Here is a 22,183-nt window from a genome sequence, read left to right on the forward strand (position 1 = left end):
ACCAATCCCAGTATGCGTAGGCTCAACGCTGTTTCCGGCTGCAGTATGACCAATCGAACAAATATTTAACTGGTGCATCCTTCACTTCGGGACTATTCATTATTCTGCCAGTCATTGTGTAATTTTCTTCTCGTTTGAAATAAAAATATGGTCTCCGCTGGAATGCAAGAAAGGGAACAGGAAAAAACAAAACAGAAAGTGGAAGATACAAAGATTTCTGACGTGACAAAACAAACGGAAGAAAAAAAAGATCCTAATATTTTAACTTTGGAAGATGTCAAACAGCAAGTTCACCTAATTGAAAAAAGTGTTCAACTAAAAGATTCTAGATTTGCTTCCAGGGTTCTAAGAGCGCTACCATCTACAAGAAAAAAGCTCAACAGTGAAGTATTGATTGCTCTTATTAATGGCTATTACACCTCGGCTTCTAATGACAAAACCAAGTTGTTAGATTATTTAGGACAATCAATGGATACGGACTCCAAACCCCTGACTTTTCATCCTCGCTCAGCAAAGGCTAGTACTCAGCCATTGCTGCCAGAAGTCTCTACATACATTTGCCTTTTGTTGCTGATTCACCTTATTGATAGCAAAATGTATGATAAAGCTGTGATGTGGTCCAAACAAGTAGTTGAAAAGTTGTCAACATGGAATCGTCGTACTCTTGATGGGCTGCAAGCGAAGTGTTTTTTCTACTATGCTCGTGCCCATGAGCTTGTGGGCCAACTTGAAACTATAAGAAGGTAAAATAGTTACTAACTCCATATTATTGTCACGCGATGAAAAAATAATGATGTTGGGGCCACCCCTTGCCCCAAAATCCAGCTAGTCTGTTAACTAATACGTTGTCAGGCCTTTTTGGTTCAATAACATCAATATCGTGGTACTTACCAATGTTTTTTACCATGGTAGGTTAACCTAGAGTTACTGAATTGCCCTGAGTTAGCAAACTCAGCTTCCTATGTTTTAGCTTCCTCCATAGCCGTCTTCGAACATGTGCCCTGCATTCAGACATGGAAGGTCAAGCTTGTCTACTCAACTTACTTTTGAGGAATTACCTTATGTTTGATCTGTTTGATCAGGCGGACAAGCTTGTGTCTAAGTCCGCTTTCCCCGAGCAGGCTAATAATAATGAATGGGCTCGCTATCTTTATTACCTTGGCCGGATCAAAGCGATACAGTTGGACTACTCAGATGCCCACAAGAATCTTTTGCAAGCAATAAGAAAAGCACCCCAGCATGGAGCACCTGGATTTCGGCAAACGGTACAGAAATTGGCGGTGACTGTGGAGTTGCTACTTGGAGATATCCCAGAGAGAGCGCTTTTCCGTGAACCGATTTACAAGAGAGCATTGGCACCATACTTTCAGTTAACACAGGCAGTCCGAACAGGTTAGTCAATTGTTCTAATATGGCTAGATGAGATGTTCTTCTATGATTGTCATATCCTTCGTTTTTTGTGATGTCATTTTATCGTTGTCGGTCATCTTTATCGACAATTTTATCGTTAAAAACACGAAGCTTTTGCAATGAATTTTTTGAAAACGATGCTTTTGTTTGCAGTTTTTTTGTCATAGTATCAAAACAACACCAAAAAGTACTATTAAAGAAAAACGGTCATTTTCTGCATATATGGCGGCTTTTTCGTGAATGAGTGCATGCGCGAACGACTTGATGACGTAAAAAAACGATGGATAGGATTTGATTCAGAACAAATACAAAAAAATATTTGCACTGTCTATCGGTTGAACCTGTTGCAAACAAGTTTAGTGCATAGTTTGGGTCATTTCAGTAGTCTACAATCGCTATGCCAACTTACCATAAAACCTCTCTTTGAATGCCATGGCTGTATTTTTCAATCCTTTCCCTATTGTAATGGCATTTTATTAGAGGTAGCATTCAAATAAAGGGTGGTGCTATATTTTTCGAATAGCTCATCGCACTTTTTGGCAGCTAAATTTAACCTTTTTACAGGCTTGATTTTAGCTTCTCAAATAGATGCTAATGTTGCCTATATTTTGCACTCTCCTTCGGATCGAGCGACATTAGTGTCATTAACTTCAGCATTTTTGCTCAACTGTTTTTCATATACATCGAAGTATCAGACCAAGTAAAACAAGGAACTATTTTGAGTAACCAAATGTTTGCCGATTACAATTATCAAATATTTTGATGGTGTCACTTTCAAAGTTTTAAAGAAAAAACTAAAGCTTTATTGTTAGAACACGGCTTTTGATGCACCATAACAAATGCTGCTCTTACGTCGTGCGGTGTTTCTGAAGAGCATTGTCATTGTGCATCAAAACGCTTGTCTTCAGGTAAGATTGTAAACTAAATTATGGACGAATCTGAATACAATGGATCAGATTTAACTTTAGTGCCTCTGAATCAGTTTAGTTCGGATAATTGTGATGATCGATTTTCTCAGATACAACGTCACTAAGCCATGGCAACCATTACAGCAACAACGGAAGGATAACTACAGTCAAACATGGATAACTCGGCCACGGATAGCTCGAAAACATGGTTAATTCGAACGGTTTCTTTGGTCCGTTCCCACGTAATGATAAATTGCTATAGATAACTCGAACTCAACACTGTTAATTCGAACTGTTTTTTTGCCCAACGGCTACCGAAACGGTTGTTATCGCTTTAGAAAATCACTTTATTCAAAGCCATAGAGGTAAACCTCATCTTTTCGTAATTCATAAGCGTTGTTATTACCACCATCGGCAAAATAATTTTGTCAACGACTTTTCTAAAGGTTTGGTCAAATTTGATTTATACTGCTATACGATGAATAGCATGGGCTTGCCGGGTCACGCGCGCAAGGATTTTTGCCACGCACATACAAAACAAAAACAGCATGTTGTTTTGTATGTGCGTGGCGAAAATCCTTGAGTGCGTGACCCGGCTAGCCCGTGACGAATAGTTTTCCGACGTTGATTCCGTGTTGAATCAACGTCGGAGTGTTGAATGTTTAAAACGTCTTAAAATTGTTTTTATTAAACGTATACGTTGTCATAGCTAAAAAACTATTCATCGTTTGACCTAAACACAGAATACGTGTGTACATTCAATAACTATCCATTCAAAAAGCGTGAGTGATATACAATGTACCGTTAAACCTCGTAAAACTTTTAATTGGACTGCCTCGGAGTGTTGCTCTTAACTAATCCCAGGTAAAGTAAGGGATTTTTCTTTGGTAACTTTTTCTTGAAGTTGCATAAACTTCAAGAAAACTCGGCAAAATTGATCGTGGGTAAAACGCTCAAAAGAAAAAGATGTCTTTTCTTTTGAGCATTTCAACAACGATCAAGTTTTGCCAATGTCAATCTAAAAAAAACGTACTGGCAATAACATCACCTCAAACAACAAACCAATCTCAAGTGATAGAAAAATCTCTATACTTTTTGATAAAAACGTTTTAAACTTTACATTAGAAGCATTTAATTCGAAACAAGCCATTTGTGCTTTTGATTTATATTATAGTTTGCATATGTACATGTATCTACTAATAAATAAGTAAATACATGGACTTGTGACAGTGCTCTGATAACTTGAATGCTCTGATAATTCGAACACTTTTGCTCGGTCCCTTGAAGTTCGAGTTATCCATGTTTGACTGTAATTGAAAATGAAACATACAAATATTGAATGACTGATAGCGCACAAGCTAGGTAGCCTGCTAGTAGCATACAAACGTGAATTCGTTAATATTTGGTATTATTTTCAGTAAATAATGTTTTAACAAAGATGTTGAAGTCCCTCAAGATCAGTAGTAGTTGAGGAGATTAGAGGCATTTATCAAGGTTAGAAAAATCATCATTTTCTTTAAAAAATCGGACACTCTTATTTAAGTTGATTGTTATATTTTTTAGTAAGTCTTATTTTTGTCATCTTTGCTCATGTAAATTGTCTGTGTATTCTTTTGTACATTACAGTAGACGCTCCTATAACGTGAAACTATAACCTATAACGAATTTATGTAAGGTGTTTGCTTTGTATTACGTAATAATTTCCATATAACATAAAGCGTCAAATCGGTACAAGTTATCAAATTCAATTTGTATAATGAGAATCCCATAGTTAGCCTTAAAAATATTTTTTTCTGTTGTCACGCTTAGGAAATATGACTAACACAGGTAGCTCTATTATATATACTAGTACTCTGGCAGTCCAGTATGCTGTGAGACATCATCAGGTTTGCCGATAAAGCGCCGATGACGTGAAACATAATACCAGCTTGCCGACTTTTTCAGTAGCTAGCCCATTTCTCATTTTCGAATGGAGAAAGCTTGCACTGATGTGATTGCATCTCTGAGATACAATCGCATATATTAATCAGACTAGTGCTGCAATATTGCACTAATTACAGTTGCCACCTCACAATTAGTCCTGCTTCCAGGTTAAAAAAAAATCAACGAGGTCTTAGTTTTATAGATCCTTCTGCAGCATTGTATTAAACATGTACAGTAATGCTTCAACCTACGAGTGCTCCAACGTACGAGAAACTTGAGATACGAGCCAGCTTTTAAGCAAGTTTTAGCTCTAACATACGAGCCATGTTTGAGATACGAGCACGTGAGTCAGTTGCCAAGTATGCCGAAGGTGTTTTATGAGAACAGCATCACTCTGTATTTTTCAACTGCTCAAGTTATACTTTTGTACCGTGTTTTTATGTGCGCGATTTTCAGTGCAGAATTATGTGAATTAAAAGTACTGTGTGTAGACCGAAAGTTTGCCAGTAAAATGAAAGATGAAATGCAAAGAAAAAGCAAATGATAACAATTGATATTAAACGGAAAATTATTGAAAAATATGCGAAATGTGTATGTGTGATTGAGCTAGCTCAGCAATATGACAGAAATACATCCACAATTATCAAACAGAAGGATTATATTCAAGGCGTCTATTTAGTTCGCAAAAGGACTAACCATAGTTTCTAAATGGTGCGTCGATCTTCACGACCGCTGATGGAGAGACTGCTCAGGCATTGGATAAAAGATAAACAATTGGCCAGTGACAGCGTAACTGATAAAGTCAACTGTTGTAATAAAGGATAACTCTCTATAACTCCCTAGGATATCTCCCTCTCTGGCAAATGCTAGCGTTAGCTGCTATTGTATTTATTTAATTTTGCACTTTAATTAATCACATTTTCTTGCATTAATTTTTATTTGTTGCTTTTTAAAAGCTTGTGGTAAGTTAGGACGATAACCAACATGTTCTCTCTGTTACAATATCTTGTTTTGTATGTTTTATTTGCATTTCTTTAGAGTATGGAAACTAATCAATGTATATTTAATTGTTCTATATATAAATAAATTGCGCCAACATGCGAGTAAATTGACATACGAGCTCAGTCTCGGAACGCATTAAGCTCGTAAATCGAAGTATGACTGTATTAATTTATCTCCATCACATTCGCCAATTCATGAGAGCGGCTTATCTAAAAAATAAAGTTTTGTGTGGGAGGGGACCAAACAAACCCGTACTGCATGTAGTTAACAACTGAAGCTAATAATTCAAAGCTATCCATGGGCGAGTTATTCGCGTTTGACTGTAAAATGAATTGAAGTAAACCACTACTAGAACATGAAACGTATATGAAAATATATGAAATGGGAACATGAAACATATGAAAATGTATGAAATCGGAATATGAAACTGAGAACGTTAAAAATGTATCTGCATTCATGCACAAGCATCTTCTGGCAAGACACTTTGTCTTGGTCCCTCTAAGGCACAAGGCCATAGAGCAGAGTTGGAAAAAACCACTGTTTTTATGAGAAAACCGAATCGACCAGGGTTTTTTTTGTGTTAACCGTTTTTATGGTTTAAACCAATTCTTATGGTTTATATAAGTTGACCAATGTTTTTGCAATATCAAGTCTAATTAACATCACTTATTATAGCTGCATGACTGAGTATTAAACATACATATGGGAAATCATCTGTTAAAGATGGTATTGTGGGAGTTGTTATGAGAAAAAGGAGAGAAAACATGGAAATTTCAGATACAATATGTAACTGAATATGTACTTAAAGGTTGACTTGCAAAAAAATTCACATTACAGTTATTTGATATGAAAAGATTCACCATGTCTTACTATGTTGTGTTGTAGCTCAAAAGCGAACAGTTAATCGCAGTCACACGAGACCGCCGTAGTTTGGATTCTCTTTCCAAAACGGCTCAAATGTGACGCATTTGTGAGAGATGGTTTTCGTCGAGAAATGTTTTCACAAATATACTTCACGCATTCAATAAAGCCATGTCTAATGTTCTTACGCGTCTGTTTTATCGTCATCGTAATGCTGTCACTTTTAGCAGTTATATCTTATAACTTACTGTAAAAAATCGTTTAACTTTTTAACCTTAGCTTGAAGGAGTACGTATTATTGTCTGATAAACATGACGAGCCTGTTGGTCACTTGTGATAATCAAAAAGTGCTGCAGAAATTATTTGCGGAGTATTGGGTCACATGATCAGATTACAACTTGACGATTGGACCAAGCCGAAACAAAACTGTAAAATAACGAGCATCTATATTTGATACGGGGTCTTCGGTAAAACCCGAAGAGTTTGTCATACATGTTAGATTGTTTGTTTGAGGCTGTTGTGCATTAATTCTAGCAGAGAAACTGTTCAGTTTAATAAATCAGAACACTCGTGATTTCAGTTTAGACCGGAACCCTTCATTTTTGTACTCATCAAAATAGTGGACTCGCCACAAACACAACATCTCACCCCGAGATTAATATGAAGGTAATAAACAAAAATAAAACAACGAATAATTGATTGTGTTCAACGTCTCAGCGTGCTGGCTATGCGCGGCTCATCAGAGCTGATAGTCCGAGATGTATGGCGGGGGTTTAACGATTCTACCGGATCGCGAGACTCTCGTGACAGTAGGTGAAGGGGTCTCAGGATTAGCAGCCAGTGAGATAATATCAGAACGGTTGCGTCGTAGGCGACTACCATTATCCATCTGGACCACAGCAGATCTAGTGAGATCATCGGACGGAGTGTTGACAACTCCTTCACCACGAGTGGCTCTCATTACCACCGAAGCATCCTTGTTTACCGGGCGAAGCGGAACGGCTTTGTGGGCATCATCGTGACAGGCTTTCGAATTCTCCTTATACTCATCATTTCTAGTCTTGAACACCTTGGAAGTTGAGGTCTTAGGTTGTCCGGATGGGTGACCACAGTGGTTCGGAGCTTTCTACCCATCAGTAGCTCTGCAGGAGAAAAACCACCAATGATAGGCGACGCTCTGTATGACAACATTGCCAGATATGGATCCGAGTCTTTCTGAAGCATCCTCTTTATGGTCTGAACTGCACGCTAAGCAGCTCCATTACCACGGGCATAGTGGGGGCTGCTAGTGACATGAGTAAACTTATACTCTGCAGCGAAACTGGAGAATTCTGTGCTAGCATATTGCGGACCATTGTCCGAGACTACTGCATCCGGTATCCCATGCCGGGAAAAGAAGCTCTTTAGATGGGTGATGATCTTTCTAGAGGTAGTACCATCATCGAGGAGTGCTACTTCTGGATACCTGAAATAATAGTCGACTACAAGTAAGTACACTGCTCCTTTGAACTGGAACAAATCAGTTCCTACTATTTGCCACGGTCTATCAGGAGTGGCGATAGGTTGCAGTGGTTCAACAACTTTGTTAGCCTCAGTTTTACAGACCTGACACTGAGATACCACGTCCTCGATAGCCTTGGCCATAGACGGCCACCATACACTGTTCCGCGCTCTAGATTGACACTTGGTGATCCCCAAATGGCCCTGGTGAATGTCCTGAAGCACCCTGTAACGCTCTGAGAGAGGGACTACAATCCTACTTCCAAGCATAAGGAAGCCCTTATTCACTGTTAGAAGTTCCTTGCGATCATAGTAGGTTTCAGAGCGCTGTCCACTGAGGACAAATAGTGTGGCCATCCATCTTTCACCAGACTGACTACCTTCTGGAGCCCCTCATCATCCCTCTGAGCAGCCTTCATCTCCTCCAGTCGACTATCCAGACCGTTCAATACCACCGTTTCGTTAACAAAGTGTGTGGCCTCCTCCTCTCTTAGCTCATCAACCTCCTCTCCTCTTGAGATACTAAACCTAGACAGCGCATCAGCTGAGGAGTTACGAACACCAGAAATATGCTGGATAGTATACTGGAAACGTTGCAGTCTCAGCTTGAAACTCTGGATTCGGGGAGGTAACTTGTCCAAGAATCTGTTGCCAAAGAGACTGATCAGGGGTTTGTGGTCTGTTTCGATAACCACACTCTTCATACCAAGTATGTAATGCGAAAATTTTTCCATCGCCCAACATACCCCAAGCGCTTCTTTCTCGATAGCAGCATAGCGCTGCTCTGTCTCAGACAATGACCGACTCGCAGCTGCAACCAATCGTCTTGAACCATCATCCTGAACTTGACTCAAAGTGGCACCCAGTCCATGATTACTCGCGTCCGTTGATGGGATGGTTACTCTATGCGAGTTGTAAGCAGCTAACACAGGAGGCTCTTTGAACAGCTCCTTGATGCCTTGGAAAGCATCATCCTGTGCCTTTCCCCATGTTCAAACAATGTCTTTCTGTAAGAGCTCACGGATGGGTTTGCTCACCTCTGCTAGGCGGCAGGAAAACCGGGCATACTGATTCACTAGGCCAAGAAAGCTTCTCACACTTTTAACATCGGTAGGCGTTGGGAAATCCAAAATTCCCTGTATTTTAGGGCCAGCGTGTATACCTTGCTCATCGATCAGATGCCCCAGAAAAGACACACGTTTCACTCCAAACGCGCACTTTGACTCGTTCAATGTGAGACTTGCCTTTTTGATTTTACCCAGAACCTCTCTCAGCCTCGAGTCATGCTCTTCCTTAGTCTGACCAAACGCAAGAATATCATCCATATGAATGACTACGCCTGCTATATCCTTCAGTATTCTGCTCATCTCTGCTTGAAAGATTTCTGGTGCACTACATAGACCTTGAGGTAACCGAAGATATCGATATCGTCCCTGATGAGTCAGAAATGTTGTAAGTTTGCTGGACTCTGCACTCAACGGAATCTGCCAAAAGCCACTATTGGCGTCGATCTTGGAAAAGATCTTCGCCTGACCAATAGAAGCCAGACTATTTTCGACAGTGGCCATGGGGTGAATTTCTCTCATAACAAACTTTTTTAGTTCGGTATAGTCCGTGCAAATTCTAACTTTGTCCTGACCTGGTTTGGGTACTACCACCATCGGCGCTACCCACGGGGTTGATTCCTCCACGGCTGTTATTACACCCTGCTGTACCATATCTTCTATGGCCAGTTTAGCTTTATCGCGTAACGGAAAAGGTACAGGACGGGGGACGTTGATAGCAAAAGGCTTTGAATCATCTTTCATAGTGATAAAATACTCTCTAGCAACTTTTCCTAGACCTCGGAACAGCTGTTTGCGTACGGTCACCGATTCAACTGCACACTTTTCCTTGTCTACTGTAATCAGCTGAAGGTTCTCACAGGCCTTTCCACTCAGAAGCGGTACAGTCTGATTATCGACCACGTAGATGTCTTCTGAAAGAACACATTCACCTGTGCCGACAAGAGAACTAATAACTTCCAGACATTTCAGTGGTGTTCGACCTGGTCCAAATAACCTTTTGTTAGTCGGTTTCATCTGACCAATCACATGTCTAGGTCCACATACATTCAACGCCGCACCAGTGTCAAGCTTGAACTTAACAGACTGCTTAGACTTCTCTCTCGTACCAACATTGAGAACCGAATACCACGAACCTGTGTCAACATTATCTATCTGCACTATTTCTCCAAAATAGACTTCTTGAGTAGTTATTCTCATCCTCAGACAACTCATCAACAGCTGGTTCACCTCTGCAAACACTAGCCCAGTGGTTTTTTCCTTTGCACTTGTAGCACTTAGAACCAAACGCAGGGCATCTGTTTGGGAAATGCTCTTTCCCACACTTTCCGCAGTGTACTTTAGCCTTTCTTCGGTCCATATTAGTTGGACGACCTGTTTTTGGTCTACCTCCAAGAGCAATCGCATTCACATCAGCAGACAATTTCTCACTCGGCTTTGCCACCTTAGCTGCCTCAGCTACTCGAATAGCCCTGATAACGAAATCTAACGAAAGTTTCTCATCGGACTCTCATCAATTTCTCTATAGTCTTGCTATCATCCAGTCCGAACAGCAGCTTGTCTCTCACGAGGGAATCACGTTGATCACCAAAATCACAACTTTCTGCCAAACGCCTCAGCCTCATGAGATAAACATCTACTGTCTCACCATTCTGTGAACTGTTATGGAATTCATACCTGGAGACTACAATGCCAGATCTCGGGTTACAGTACTCACGGAATCTCTTTAAGACATCCTTCAATTTCCTGCCTTCTGTACCCTCATCTACAAGGTCTGATCCAAAAGTTCCCGGAATTGAGTTGTATACTCGTGCATATTTACACGATAGAAAAACCCATTGCAGGGTTGGCTGGGAAACACCTCTGGAGTGTTGTCACAAAATTTCAGGTTGCTATGACAATGCGTTCTCATGTGAGCTAACGATATGTCAAGGTCTGTCCGGTGCTTCGGTATTTTTAAAAAAATTTTTTATCATCATGTCTAATAAACAGGAACAGCGCATTTGCATTAAATTTTGTGTGAAATTAGGAAAAACAAGGATATTACGACCTTTAAAATAAATTTTTGATCATTCTTGAAAGCTTCCTTAAAATCGTTGCAAGCGTGCATCCTGAGCTCGTTTTGGTCATCAGTCAGCAAGCTTGGCACGAACTTTGCTGCGACTCGTTTAATCTGTTAAAAATTGTTTAAATTGTCAGTTAAAACTTTTTTGAACAGTTCCAAAGATAAGTCCAGTCTCTCAAAATATCTCTAATGGTTAAACGTCGATCTGGCATGACTAGTGACCTCACACTGTCAATTTACGAGCAGGTTCTTGCCGACGCTGGTCTGCCAGACCTCGCGTCATCTTCAGTGCTGTCTCTACCTTCACAAAAACGTTTGCACCACTCAAAAATTTGTGTTCTTTATAGACCAGCATCTTCAAAAGCAATAGTTAACATTTCAACTGTCTGAGTACTTGTTTTCCCTAATTTCGCACCAAATTTAATGCAAATACGCTGTTCCGATTGATTAGGCATGACGATAAATTTGTTAAAAAAAAAGACGGAAGCACCGGACAGACCTTGACATATCGTTAGCTCACATGAGAACGCATTGTCATAGCAACCTGAAATTTAGTGACAACACTCCAGACGTGTTTTCCAGCCAACCCTGCAATGGGTTTTTCCATCATGTGAATATGCACGAGTATACAACTCCATTCCGGGAACTTTTGGATCAGACCTCGTATATCCTTAGTCTCACCATCTACCACCTTAGTGAATTCCATTTGACTGTACACTTCACGTACATCTTCCCCACCGACATGGCGAAACAAAGCTAACTTTCGTTTCTCAGCAGCCAAAGTCCCTGCAGTCACATCAATAGGTAGAAGATAATCCTCAAAAGCCCTGAACCATTTTCTCCATTCACCAGCAATGTCCTTAGATCTCAAATCAAGCTGACCCGGAGGCGAAATACCATCCATAATAGACGAGTGGGTAACTATTTACGCTGCCACCATGTTAGATTGTTTGTTTGAGGCTGTTGTGCATTAATTCTAGCAGAGAAACTATTCAGTTTAATAAATCAGAACACTCGTGATTTCAGTTTAGACCGAAACCCTTTATTTTTGTACTCATCAAAATAGTGGACTCGCCACAAACACAACAATACACTGCGTTTCCATGACGCGCATAATTGGCAAATTTGAGTCAATCCGCAAGTTATCCGCATCATGGAAACGGCATAAATCCGCAAGCTAAGCGAGTTTTGCGATCCGTAAAACTTTATCGAATCCATCGTGCTTGCGAATCATGGAAACGGTACTTACAATTAATGCGGTACTTCCGATTAATGCGCATTAGAATATCGATGGCTATTACATTAAAACATTTTCACGCTTCAGTCGTTTTTATTTCGACTTCAGCAGTCTCAAAGCGCCAACGTTCCGAACGATCGCTGCTCAGCTAAGCTGACGAGACTGCTTAGCTATTTATAGAGTCATTAATTAGGCTAATACTTGACCTATGGGGTCAAGCAATGGTGTTAATTCCTCATCGCCAGGTGTTCATTGAAACGCTGGAGCAAAAATAACTCAACTTGCGATCATTCGAATTATGTGAATCATGCGAGTCATGGAAACATAATGATAAACTAGTGCTTCGATAAGTTTTATATTGAGCTTTTTATTGGCCTTTCAATTCACGTGAGAACATCACGTGACAAGACAATAACCAAACTGTCATGACTATGTCAGAGAAATAAACAGATTCCAATCTACGGCCGCGTTTCGTTTTTGAGCTTTTACGAGCTTGTAATCACATTTCCACATATTTGGCACCTACAACACAATAGAGTAAGACATGGTGAATCTTTTGATACCAAATACACTGTAATGTGAATTTTGTTGCAAGTCAACCTTTAAGTATTGGTCATACGATAAATAAATACAAGTTTCCCAGCTTTCTCTGTGCCCAGTCTATTTCTGACATTTTAATGGACAAACCCAAATGTTGAAAGTATCCGCTCAATGCCAGCACTAGTGATGATTTTTCGAAACACGAAAAACTTGATAAACTAAGTTCTAACAATCCAACTACTTGGCTTGTGCCCAATAAATGAAATAATAGTTAGCAAACTTAAGCTTCTGCCCAAAAAGATTTTATTGTTTTAACTTCTAGTTATAAGCAATCCTTTCTCACTAGTCAGACTTGAGAAAGTTTTCATTCATTATTAAAGACGATGATGGGATTTGTATATTTCACATGGTTTTCATAATTCATCAGTGAAAGGATCATCATATCACTTGATAAAAGCAATTAAAAATGAATTTTAATATTTCAATGTGCTAGGATTTCATGTTATTGCAACTTGAGCTCTACCACCATCTTACTACCATGTTTTAAATAAACTTCCGCAGCTGATAATTACATATGATTGCATTTCTACCACAAAGGAACCACTAGGAGCATAAAATATTGTTTTTCGCAAAAAAATAATGGAAAAAAACCATAAAAACTGTTTTGTTTTTCGGCTGGTTTAAACTGAGCCAACTGCCATAGAGGGCATGAACTTTTTCAGATTCTGAATTGTAATTAATAACTTGTTTTCTTACAGGAAATCTGGGTAAGTTCACCGACACACTCGGTAAATATGGTGAGAAGTTTCGGGCTGACAACACATACACATTGATTGTAAGACTTCGACATAATGTTATCAAGACAGGTGTGAGGATGATCAATTTGTCATATGCAAGGATTTCATTGAGTGATATTGCTCTGAAACTGCAGCTTGACAGTCCAGAGGATGCCGAGTATATCATTGCTAAAGCTATCAGAGACAACGTTATCGATGCCACCATCAACCATGAGAAAGGTTGGTGCATCTGTCCACAATCTTCACAACTACATTGAATTCTGTCAAATCTCTACATACAGAATGAATTTGTTCCAATACCTGCTTCGTACACATTTTTACACAAAATAGTCTGTCGTATATTTAACTAAATTTGCAAGAAAAATATATTGCGATTTGTATATATTATGTTCTATTGCCCGAAAACCTATGACACATATAAAAATTTCAGTTTGTTGTCGTCTGTTCAATTATAGCTATTGAAATCTTGGAATGAAAAGCTTGCTCCGTGCTGGATTTAAACTCACAAAGATTGCGTCTGCAAATTTCTAATCACGCATTTAACCACTGAGCTACACAGTCCCAGAATTGTATCACTCTTAACATATACCGTATACTTTTTTCTCGGTTGCACACGCTAAATGACGTATTAATTGATCGAAGAAATGTGTTTTCCGCTATACTATATCAGCAATAATTTCTTTTGAAATTACAATTTGTCGACAAATTTAGCTGTATACCGAAATACTTTTATCTGAGATACAATCGATATTGGGATTATATCTGAGGCACGATCTCAGTATGCGATTGTATCTCAGTTCAGCGTCATCTGTCATGGTAAAAACGGGTTCGCAAACAGATAAGTGATGAAATTTTAGTTGGAAGTTTGAAGTTCATTAAAATTCATACTAGAACTTCCTTCAAGTAGGCTATGCGTTTAACAAGCTAAATTCATTCAGGTTTGATTCGGCGTTTATGTTACACATCTGTCTGTCTGTTCACCGTCTGTCTCGAATGTAAGAACTCTGCACGTTCTACATTGTAATGTTACATTTTCTTGCAGATCATAACCACAAAATGCACTAAAGTTATTGTAGGTAACTATAGCCATTAAGGTTAACATATTGTTTTGTTACCATTTTTAGTAATGATTTTTATGACGTTTCCAGTAGGTGATTGATTTAATTACTTACTATTATTTTCCACACCACTCTCCGTGCCTACGATATTTTCGCCTTATGATACCAACATTGAAACAAACTAAAAGTGTATAATTATATACCAAATAATTTTTCATTGTAATCGTAACAAAACAGACTATATTTAGCCATTACTTGCTGATGATTTCACATTTATATTTAAACACCTTTACAGTTGTATTTTTCCTCTTAATTTATTTCAACAAAACACTTCTTTCATGATATGAAATTTAGAAGTTACAGTTTGCAAACCTTCACATTTTTATTTTTTCTCTGAATTTATTTGAACTGTACAAAACACTTCTCATGATATGAGGTTTAAAAGTTGGAATGGTAAATGTTGTACATGGGCGTGTCTATGAATAATAATTTGACATTTAGAGTTATTTGATGCCAACTACACATGCACATTTGCTCCCATTGTAAAATTCTTTGAATTAATTTATGCAGTATTTTCTTGGCTTTCAGATAATATAAAATTTACTGCTTTCAAAATAGGCATTCCGAAGCTATGAACTGCAACATGCTACTTGTCATAGCATGTTGCACTTATCTAGCACAATAATATATATTATTGTAATATGTATAATATATATATATATATTACAATAATATGCGTAACATGTGTAAATGATGGGATATCACTAAATGTCCCATCATTTACGTAATATCTAATATTTACTGCAGACATAAATAATCGAGCTGCAAACTGGTTAGCTGTTACAAGCAATAATATACACTGAGTGACCCTTACCGCTTATATTTTTTGTCTTATAAATTGCTGCATAGTCGCATTTAGTAGCACAAGTTTAGACTTTAGTGGTTCACAATTCAAAGTCAGGTAGGCAAGATGGCTTGTGCAGGTAGATCAGTATTAACAGTTTGTGACAAACAGTAACCATATGCAAAGCTCTCTAGCAGCATAAGACAACAATTTATGTGGATGTTAATGTGAACATATCCAAATGATCAAAAAGTAATTCTGAGAAGACGTTTTTGGATCCTAACAAGTTTGTTTTTTAATCAATTTTCTTTTGGTTTCCTTATTTCCACCCATGTAATTAGCTTTCTCATGGCTTCTTTTGGGGTGTTGCCTAGGATACGTACAATCGAAGGAGAACCCGGACGTCTACAGCACAACAGAGCCCATGACTGCCTTTCACCAACGAATCAGCTTCTGTTTAGACATACACAACCACTCCGTTAAGGCTATGAGGTTTCCTCCGAAGTCCTATAACAAAGATCTCGAGTCCGCCGATGAAAGGAGAGAGCGGGAGCAACTTGAGCTGGAGAGCGCTAAGGAAATTGCGGATGAAGATTTTGATGGATTTTAAACTTTATCCAGACATTTGTGAAGTGTTGGGTTTATATATTAGTGATCAATTGTTAATAGTTGGGTAAAGGGATGAGCTTGTGATCTGTGGTCGCATTAGCCCAATTCTTTAAAAGCTCCATTTGATTGGAAATATTCTCTTGATGTTCCATTTTTCTGTAACATTATTGGAGCTGTTGCGACACGATTTGTACCAGAGTAGCCATCAATAGGCGACTGATTGTGGCAGCATTGTTCAATTTGCTGAACAATGCTATGTATTTACAGCTCGCTACTTCATGTACAGAGTTAAAAAATTACTGAGAAAAGTTTTCTGAAAAGCATCGACATCTTTGCTTTTTATTTAGATTCGACAATTAAGATATATATATTCCTCCATTACGGATGGAAGCGGCCAAACTATATGTGTATAAGATAACTCCCTGATTATAAATACATAGTCCGTAAATCCTATCATGTACGGCAGCTGGGTCATGGTCAATTGCACAAACCCATAAACTAATATGTATAAGGGTGTATCTAGCATATTCCTTTCACCTTTACAAGTGATGGGTTTTATGCAATATTAAATGCGCACAAATGATGTCACAACTACTGTTTTTGAGAACACTCCGTCTAGTTGGTGCATAAATACTAATGATAGGACTCTGAACCTTGAAAGGTATACGATGGGAGAGTGATGCACCATTGATAGATACAAGAGATCAAATTTGAATATTGTATATGGCTTGCTTTTACCTAATTACCGGTATATAAAGGTCTCAAATGCCTATAATACCCCAGATCTAAATCTTAAACAAGTATTAAAAACATCAAAAGGGATGTCGAGGCAATAAATACAAATGTTCATAGAAAACATGAGCGCGGATAGTCCAACCAAACTAATCATAGATGTGAGAGTTGCGATCAACTCTTCGACTTGTCCTAGTTCTGCGAAAAAGCTCAACTATTTGCTAGCTAGGGGAGCTTTGTGCACTAAAAATATTGCTTACCTTGTTGCACCACTATAAATAATAGATTAATTAATTGCGTTTCACATTGTGGAAGAGTGGCTTAAAAGTATGAGTTTGGGTAAGAGAGCATTACGAATTCGGTAGTCCTTGTCATTTCAATTTTCATGTTTAGAGATCGCTGAATGGCGTTTCAAGTAATAATGATAGAAGTTGATAGTATGTCTTGGAACGCTACCATCAAATTGGTCGCGGCATTCTGATGCTGAACCATCAAAACTTGGCAACAGTTAATGGATGATCTGCCGATTGAACGGACCAGTAAGTACGCTATCTGATTAGTGTGAAACTTCTTTGGAGTAACTTTCAAGAGGAAAAGGACAAAGCTATCATCGGTAGCATGCTTTAAGCTTTGCTGCCTAGACCTAATGAATGATTGGAAAAATGAGTAACAGAAATTCTGTTGCTTTTTTGATATTTTTCAAATATGAAGCTTTACATTCTAGCCCCTTTGATGAGTAATACAAGCCAATAAAAGATCATCCGAACTGACAAACCTGTCATAGCAAACCAACCAGATATAGTGGTGGACAAGGAGAACAAGAGGGCTACTATAATAGATATAGCAGTACCCAATGGCTACAATATAGCTAGCAAAGGAAAGGAAAAAGTGTAAAAATATCTCCCTCTTGGAGACGAAATTGGAAAATGCTGGAATGTAAGAACGACTGTAATTCCACTAGTCATTTGGGCACTAGACGCAATAATACCTGCACATAAAATGTGGCTTGACCAGATACCGGCAGCAATCAACTCAAGTGAGTTACAGAAAAGCGCGCTATTGGGAACAGCTAAGACCTTGAGCCGAGTCCTCAAACTCCTAGGTCTCTGGTAGGAGACCCGAGTTATAGCAGAAACTACTACCCAAATGGGTTAACTGGGGTGAGGAAACAATTTTTTTTGCATAAATGATGATGAGGCTTCAACAGCCGATGCGTTACTGTCTGTAACATGAGTATATATTTATTTATATATATATGTAGTATAATATGAAGAGTACTAAGCTGACCTGTTTCAAACAGACAGGTCTCTCATCAAGTGATAACTTTAACAAGTATATATAACATACATGAGTAGTTGATTATTCTACATCTATATAATAGGTATTTACATGTATCTATAGGTATTTAGTTTAATATACCTCAATATACTGTAAAATCCTATTTGAATGCCACCTTTGTTTGAAAGTCATCTGTAATTCAACGCCACTATTATAGGAGAAGGGTTGAAAAATAGAGCGACACCCATTAATTGACCGTCGCTTTGATATTCTTTGATCTTAAGATCTTTAAGATGATATGGTCTGTTTTGTCAATGATTTGGAGAACAACATTTTGACTAGCATTAGTGATGTCAAGCCAAAAGGCGCAACAGTACGCGTTTGTTTAATAGTCAATGTTGAAGTTCTGCAGTTGTTCCTTCATGTGGTGGTATAGACTTGGTCTTTCATTGAGCTCATGCAGAATTAAAGATAGAGTTAGTCTGGTGGCCACAAGGCATTTTGGCCCATCTTCTGCCACCTGTTGACACGATAATGCCCTGTGGCCACCAGACTAAGTCTCCTCTATGTAAGGCTAAGAAAATTGAAACTCTGAGGTAGTGATCACTGTTTGTAGATTAGTTAATTATGCCATGATTCAAATCTTTGCTACAATGAAAGCTGTGTCCGTCCGTCTGTCTGTCCATCTGTCCGAAGCCACAGGTGGAGGTTGGGAAAAATATTTTATCATTCGGTGTTCAAACTCATAGCTTTCAACATGATAGTCCATCACTCAACAACCGCCCCGATTCATTCGGTGTTCAAACTCGTAGCTTTCAACATGATAGTCCATTACTCAACAACCGCCCCGATTCATTTGGTGTTCAAACTCGTAGCTTTCAACATGATAGTCCATTACTCAACAACCACCCCGATTCATTCGGTGTTTAAACTCGTAGCTTTCAACATGATAGTCCATTACTCAACAACTGCCCCGATTCATTCGGTGTTCAAACTCGTAGCTTTCGACATGATAGTCCATTACTCAACAACTGCCCCGATTCATTCGGTGTTCAAACTCATAGCTTTCGACATGATAGTCCATCACTCAACAACTGCCCCGATTCATTCGGTGTTCAAACTCATAGCTTTCGACATGATAGTCCATCACGCAACAACTGCCCCAATTCATTCGGTGTTCAAACTCATAGCTTTCGACATGATAGTCCATCACTCAACAACCGCCCCGATTCATTCGGATTTCTGAATAATTATAGGTATAGTTAATACACTTGACAATCTCTCACACCACACTAGGCTTCTAGGGTACTAGTTGTAGGAATATTGTAGGGAATAACAAAAATATAGTTTGTAAGCGAGAGAAGAAAACTTCAAGAATGTAGAGCCTGTTAAAAGACCACTTTGCTAATCATGATGGCCTCTGGCAATGAACTACATTGGTTTCAAGCCTTACTCGCTTATGTTCATAGTTTTATGTTTCTGCTGGTGAATTTTTCTTCAATAACCAACCTAAAGGTATTTGTAAAATTACACTATAATACACTAAATAATACTTCATGCTTATTTTGTTATTTGTGTATCAAACCTTGCATTATGTCATAGTAAAATTGTATCTTACTGTACTGCATTGCACTGTACCATATTAGATTGTATCGTGTCATATAGTAACATATATTTTAAACTAAACTAATCTAGTATACAAGCTTGGAGGTATACTGAAACAGTGAGCTAAAGCAGAAAAATGCAGCAATAAACTCCAAATAAGAGTAGCATATGTATTTCAGTGGCATAACCAACAAGTATTTATTGTTTTTCAAGTCAAACCATTTTATGAAACCTAAAAATCTTGTTTGCGTAGCATGATAGTTACAAATTATAACAGAAGGCATATTAAAAATTTGACTGTTTCACCTTTCTAAAAATGCTTTATACAAGTTGGAAAGTATTAACAATAACTGACAACTCTTCAAAGTATTGATAGCTTTTCAAGTTATAATCAATTATTATTATAACTTGAAAAGCTATCAATGGTTTAGCATGCCATTGATAATCTCTTCTCTTTTTACATGATTCTGTTCAACCAACAATATTATAGTGGTGATAGTAAATGTGAAACAACTTTGTCATGTTCTTTGTCATTTATGACATAAACTCACTATTTTATTATCTCAGAACAGCCATACAATCCATATATGAGAAGCAAGTAATGTTCACACTTTGCCACCAAAAGTATTCTGATAAAATATAATTTATGTTCATGTATTGGGCACTTATTTTATCTGATTAGGTTATTCTAATATCATTGTGACAGTGTAATCTCACTCTATTCTCTAAGTATATGAAATTTGCAGAAGTTCTTTGTGCGCAATCTGTCAGGTATTCTTTATATCAGACATGTCAGGCATGTCCAACAAGACATGTCAGGCATGTCCAACAAGACATGTCAGGCATGTCCAACAAGACATGTCAGGCATGTCCAACAAGCAGCCCTGGAGCCGCATCCGGCCATCGGCTTGGTTTTTTGTGGCCCCCGAAGGCCAGCATATTTCAAAAAAATTTTACCAGTTTATCTTTGTTCTTAGGTTTCAGCAAACACCGAAGCTATGGGTAGTGCGCATAAAAATGCACCAACTAATATTATTGAAAACTTTAAATTCTCTATCTGCTTTTTGAAAATTCCCTTACAGCCTTTATTTCTATTAGTTGATTGAACATCTCAAACCGGAATCCCCAATCTGAGCTGGGGAATGTTCTGCAGCTTGCTGGATGCTAGATACGTATTGCTCAACTAAGTGGTCCAACGACCACTACCATTTCAACATGGAGAATTTACTAAAGAGGTAAACATTTTTTTAAATTTATGTCAGATAAGAGAGTTGCATAAAACAACTATAGGTGTGGAGTTGTAGGCCTTAAAAACAGAGGCAAGCATAACTCCTTGCATAGCCTGATATACATAAAGCTAAAATGAAAATTTCAACAAAAGTCTGTGTGGTTTGCCATTGCCATTGTTATTATATTTTAGTAACTATCAATTCCATTTATTTTTATTTATTTATTATTTTTAGGCACTCGCAGTGTTTGCGGATGAATTCTGCCCTGATAAAAAGAGTAATTTAGAAAGTGTTGCTCTGTCAAGAAACACCATTGCAAGAAGAGTGGAAAATCTGAGTAAGGACATTGAGGGTACAATGAAAGCCCAGACTAAAAAGTCTGTCTATTTCAGCATAGCATTAGATGAGAGCACAGATCTGTCTGACACTTCTCATCTTGTAATTATGATACAAGCATTGATAATGAGTTCAATGTTACTGAGGATTTGCTAACAATGAGTAGACTTCATGGCACAACAACTGGAAAATATGTCTATGATAGTCTTTAAAAGGAACTTGCTGAGTTCAGCCTACCACTGGAGAAGATGTTTGACATTTGTACTGACGGAGAACCTGCAATGGCAGGAAAAACCGCTGGACTAATAGGTCTTTTGCTCAGCTCTCACTGCTAGGATGTTCCTCTCGTGGTGTACCATTGTGTCATACATCAAGAAAACTTAGCAGCGCAAACTCTGAGGATGGATCATGTTATGGGTCTGGTTGTATCCACTGTTCACTTAATTTGATCACGAGCATTGAACCATCGCCAATTTAAAATTATGCTTGAGGAGATAGAATGTGAATACAAAAAGGTAGCATTTTATTGTAAAGTCAGGTGGCTCAGCAGTGCTAAAACACTGTGAAGGTTTAACAGTCTGCTACCAGAGATTAATTTATGAGAAACAAGGGTCATGAGTGTGATGGGTTCAAAGATCAATTCTGGATCACTGATATTGCATTTCTAGCTGATATCACAGAGCATATTTCAGTAGTAATCCTTCAGCTACAGGGAAAGAAACAGGACATACCTCAACAGGTATACGTTTGTTCAACAACCATATAGCTACATGTATACGTTTGTTCAACAACCATATAGCTACATGTATACGTCTGTTTAACAACCATATATAGCTACACGTATACGTCTGTTCAACAACCATATAGCTACACGTATACGTCTGTTCAACAACCATATAGCTACATGTATACGTCTGTTCAACAACCTGTCAACCATGTCATATTTGGCTGATTTTGAAGACAAATAGGTATAAGCTTAGTTTTTATTGAATTTTTTGTCATAAAGTGCAGATACCGCTATGTTACCGCAAAACCAGGCTGCAAAGGCAAGTATCAGTGTATATTTAATTATATTCATGTGTAGAACATCCTTAGCTTTCCATTGATAAACATGTAGCCATAATTTATATAATAAATACTTACCAAACTATCAATTGTTAACAAAGACCACGTTTATTTCAAGTG

General features: G+C 38.2%; 1 protein-coding gene across 1 annotated transcript; it reads left to right on the forward strand.

The window, feature by feature from the left end:
- The first annotated feature begins 55 nt into the window (after positions 1–55).
- Positions 56–16,271, forward strand: LOC137393828 (26S proteasome non-ATPase regulatory subunit 3-like). Its single transcript, XM_068080537.1, has 4 exons — positions 56–743; positions 971–1,392; positions 13,269–13,526; positions 15,584–16,271. The coding sequence occupies exons 1-4, from the start codon at positions 148–150 to the stop codon at positions 15,817–15,819; spliced, it is 1,512 nt and encodes a 503-aa protein (XP_067936638.1). The 5' UTR covers positions 56–147; the 3' UTR covers positions 15,820–16,271.
- The last annotated feature ends 5,912 nt before the right edge of the window (positions 16,272–22,183 follow it).

Source organism: Watersipora subatra, chromosome 4, assembly GCF_963576615.1.
Source record: "Watersipora subatra chromosome 4, tzWatSuba1.1, whole genome shotgun sequence".
Lineage (NCBI taxonomy): Eukaryota > Metazoa > Bryozoa > Gymnolaemata > Cheilostomatida > Watersiporidae > Watersipora > Watersipora subatra.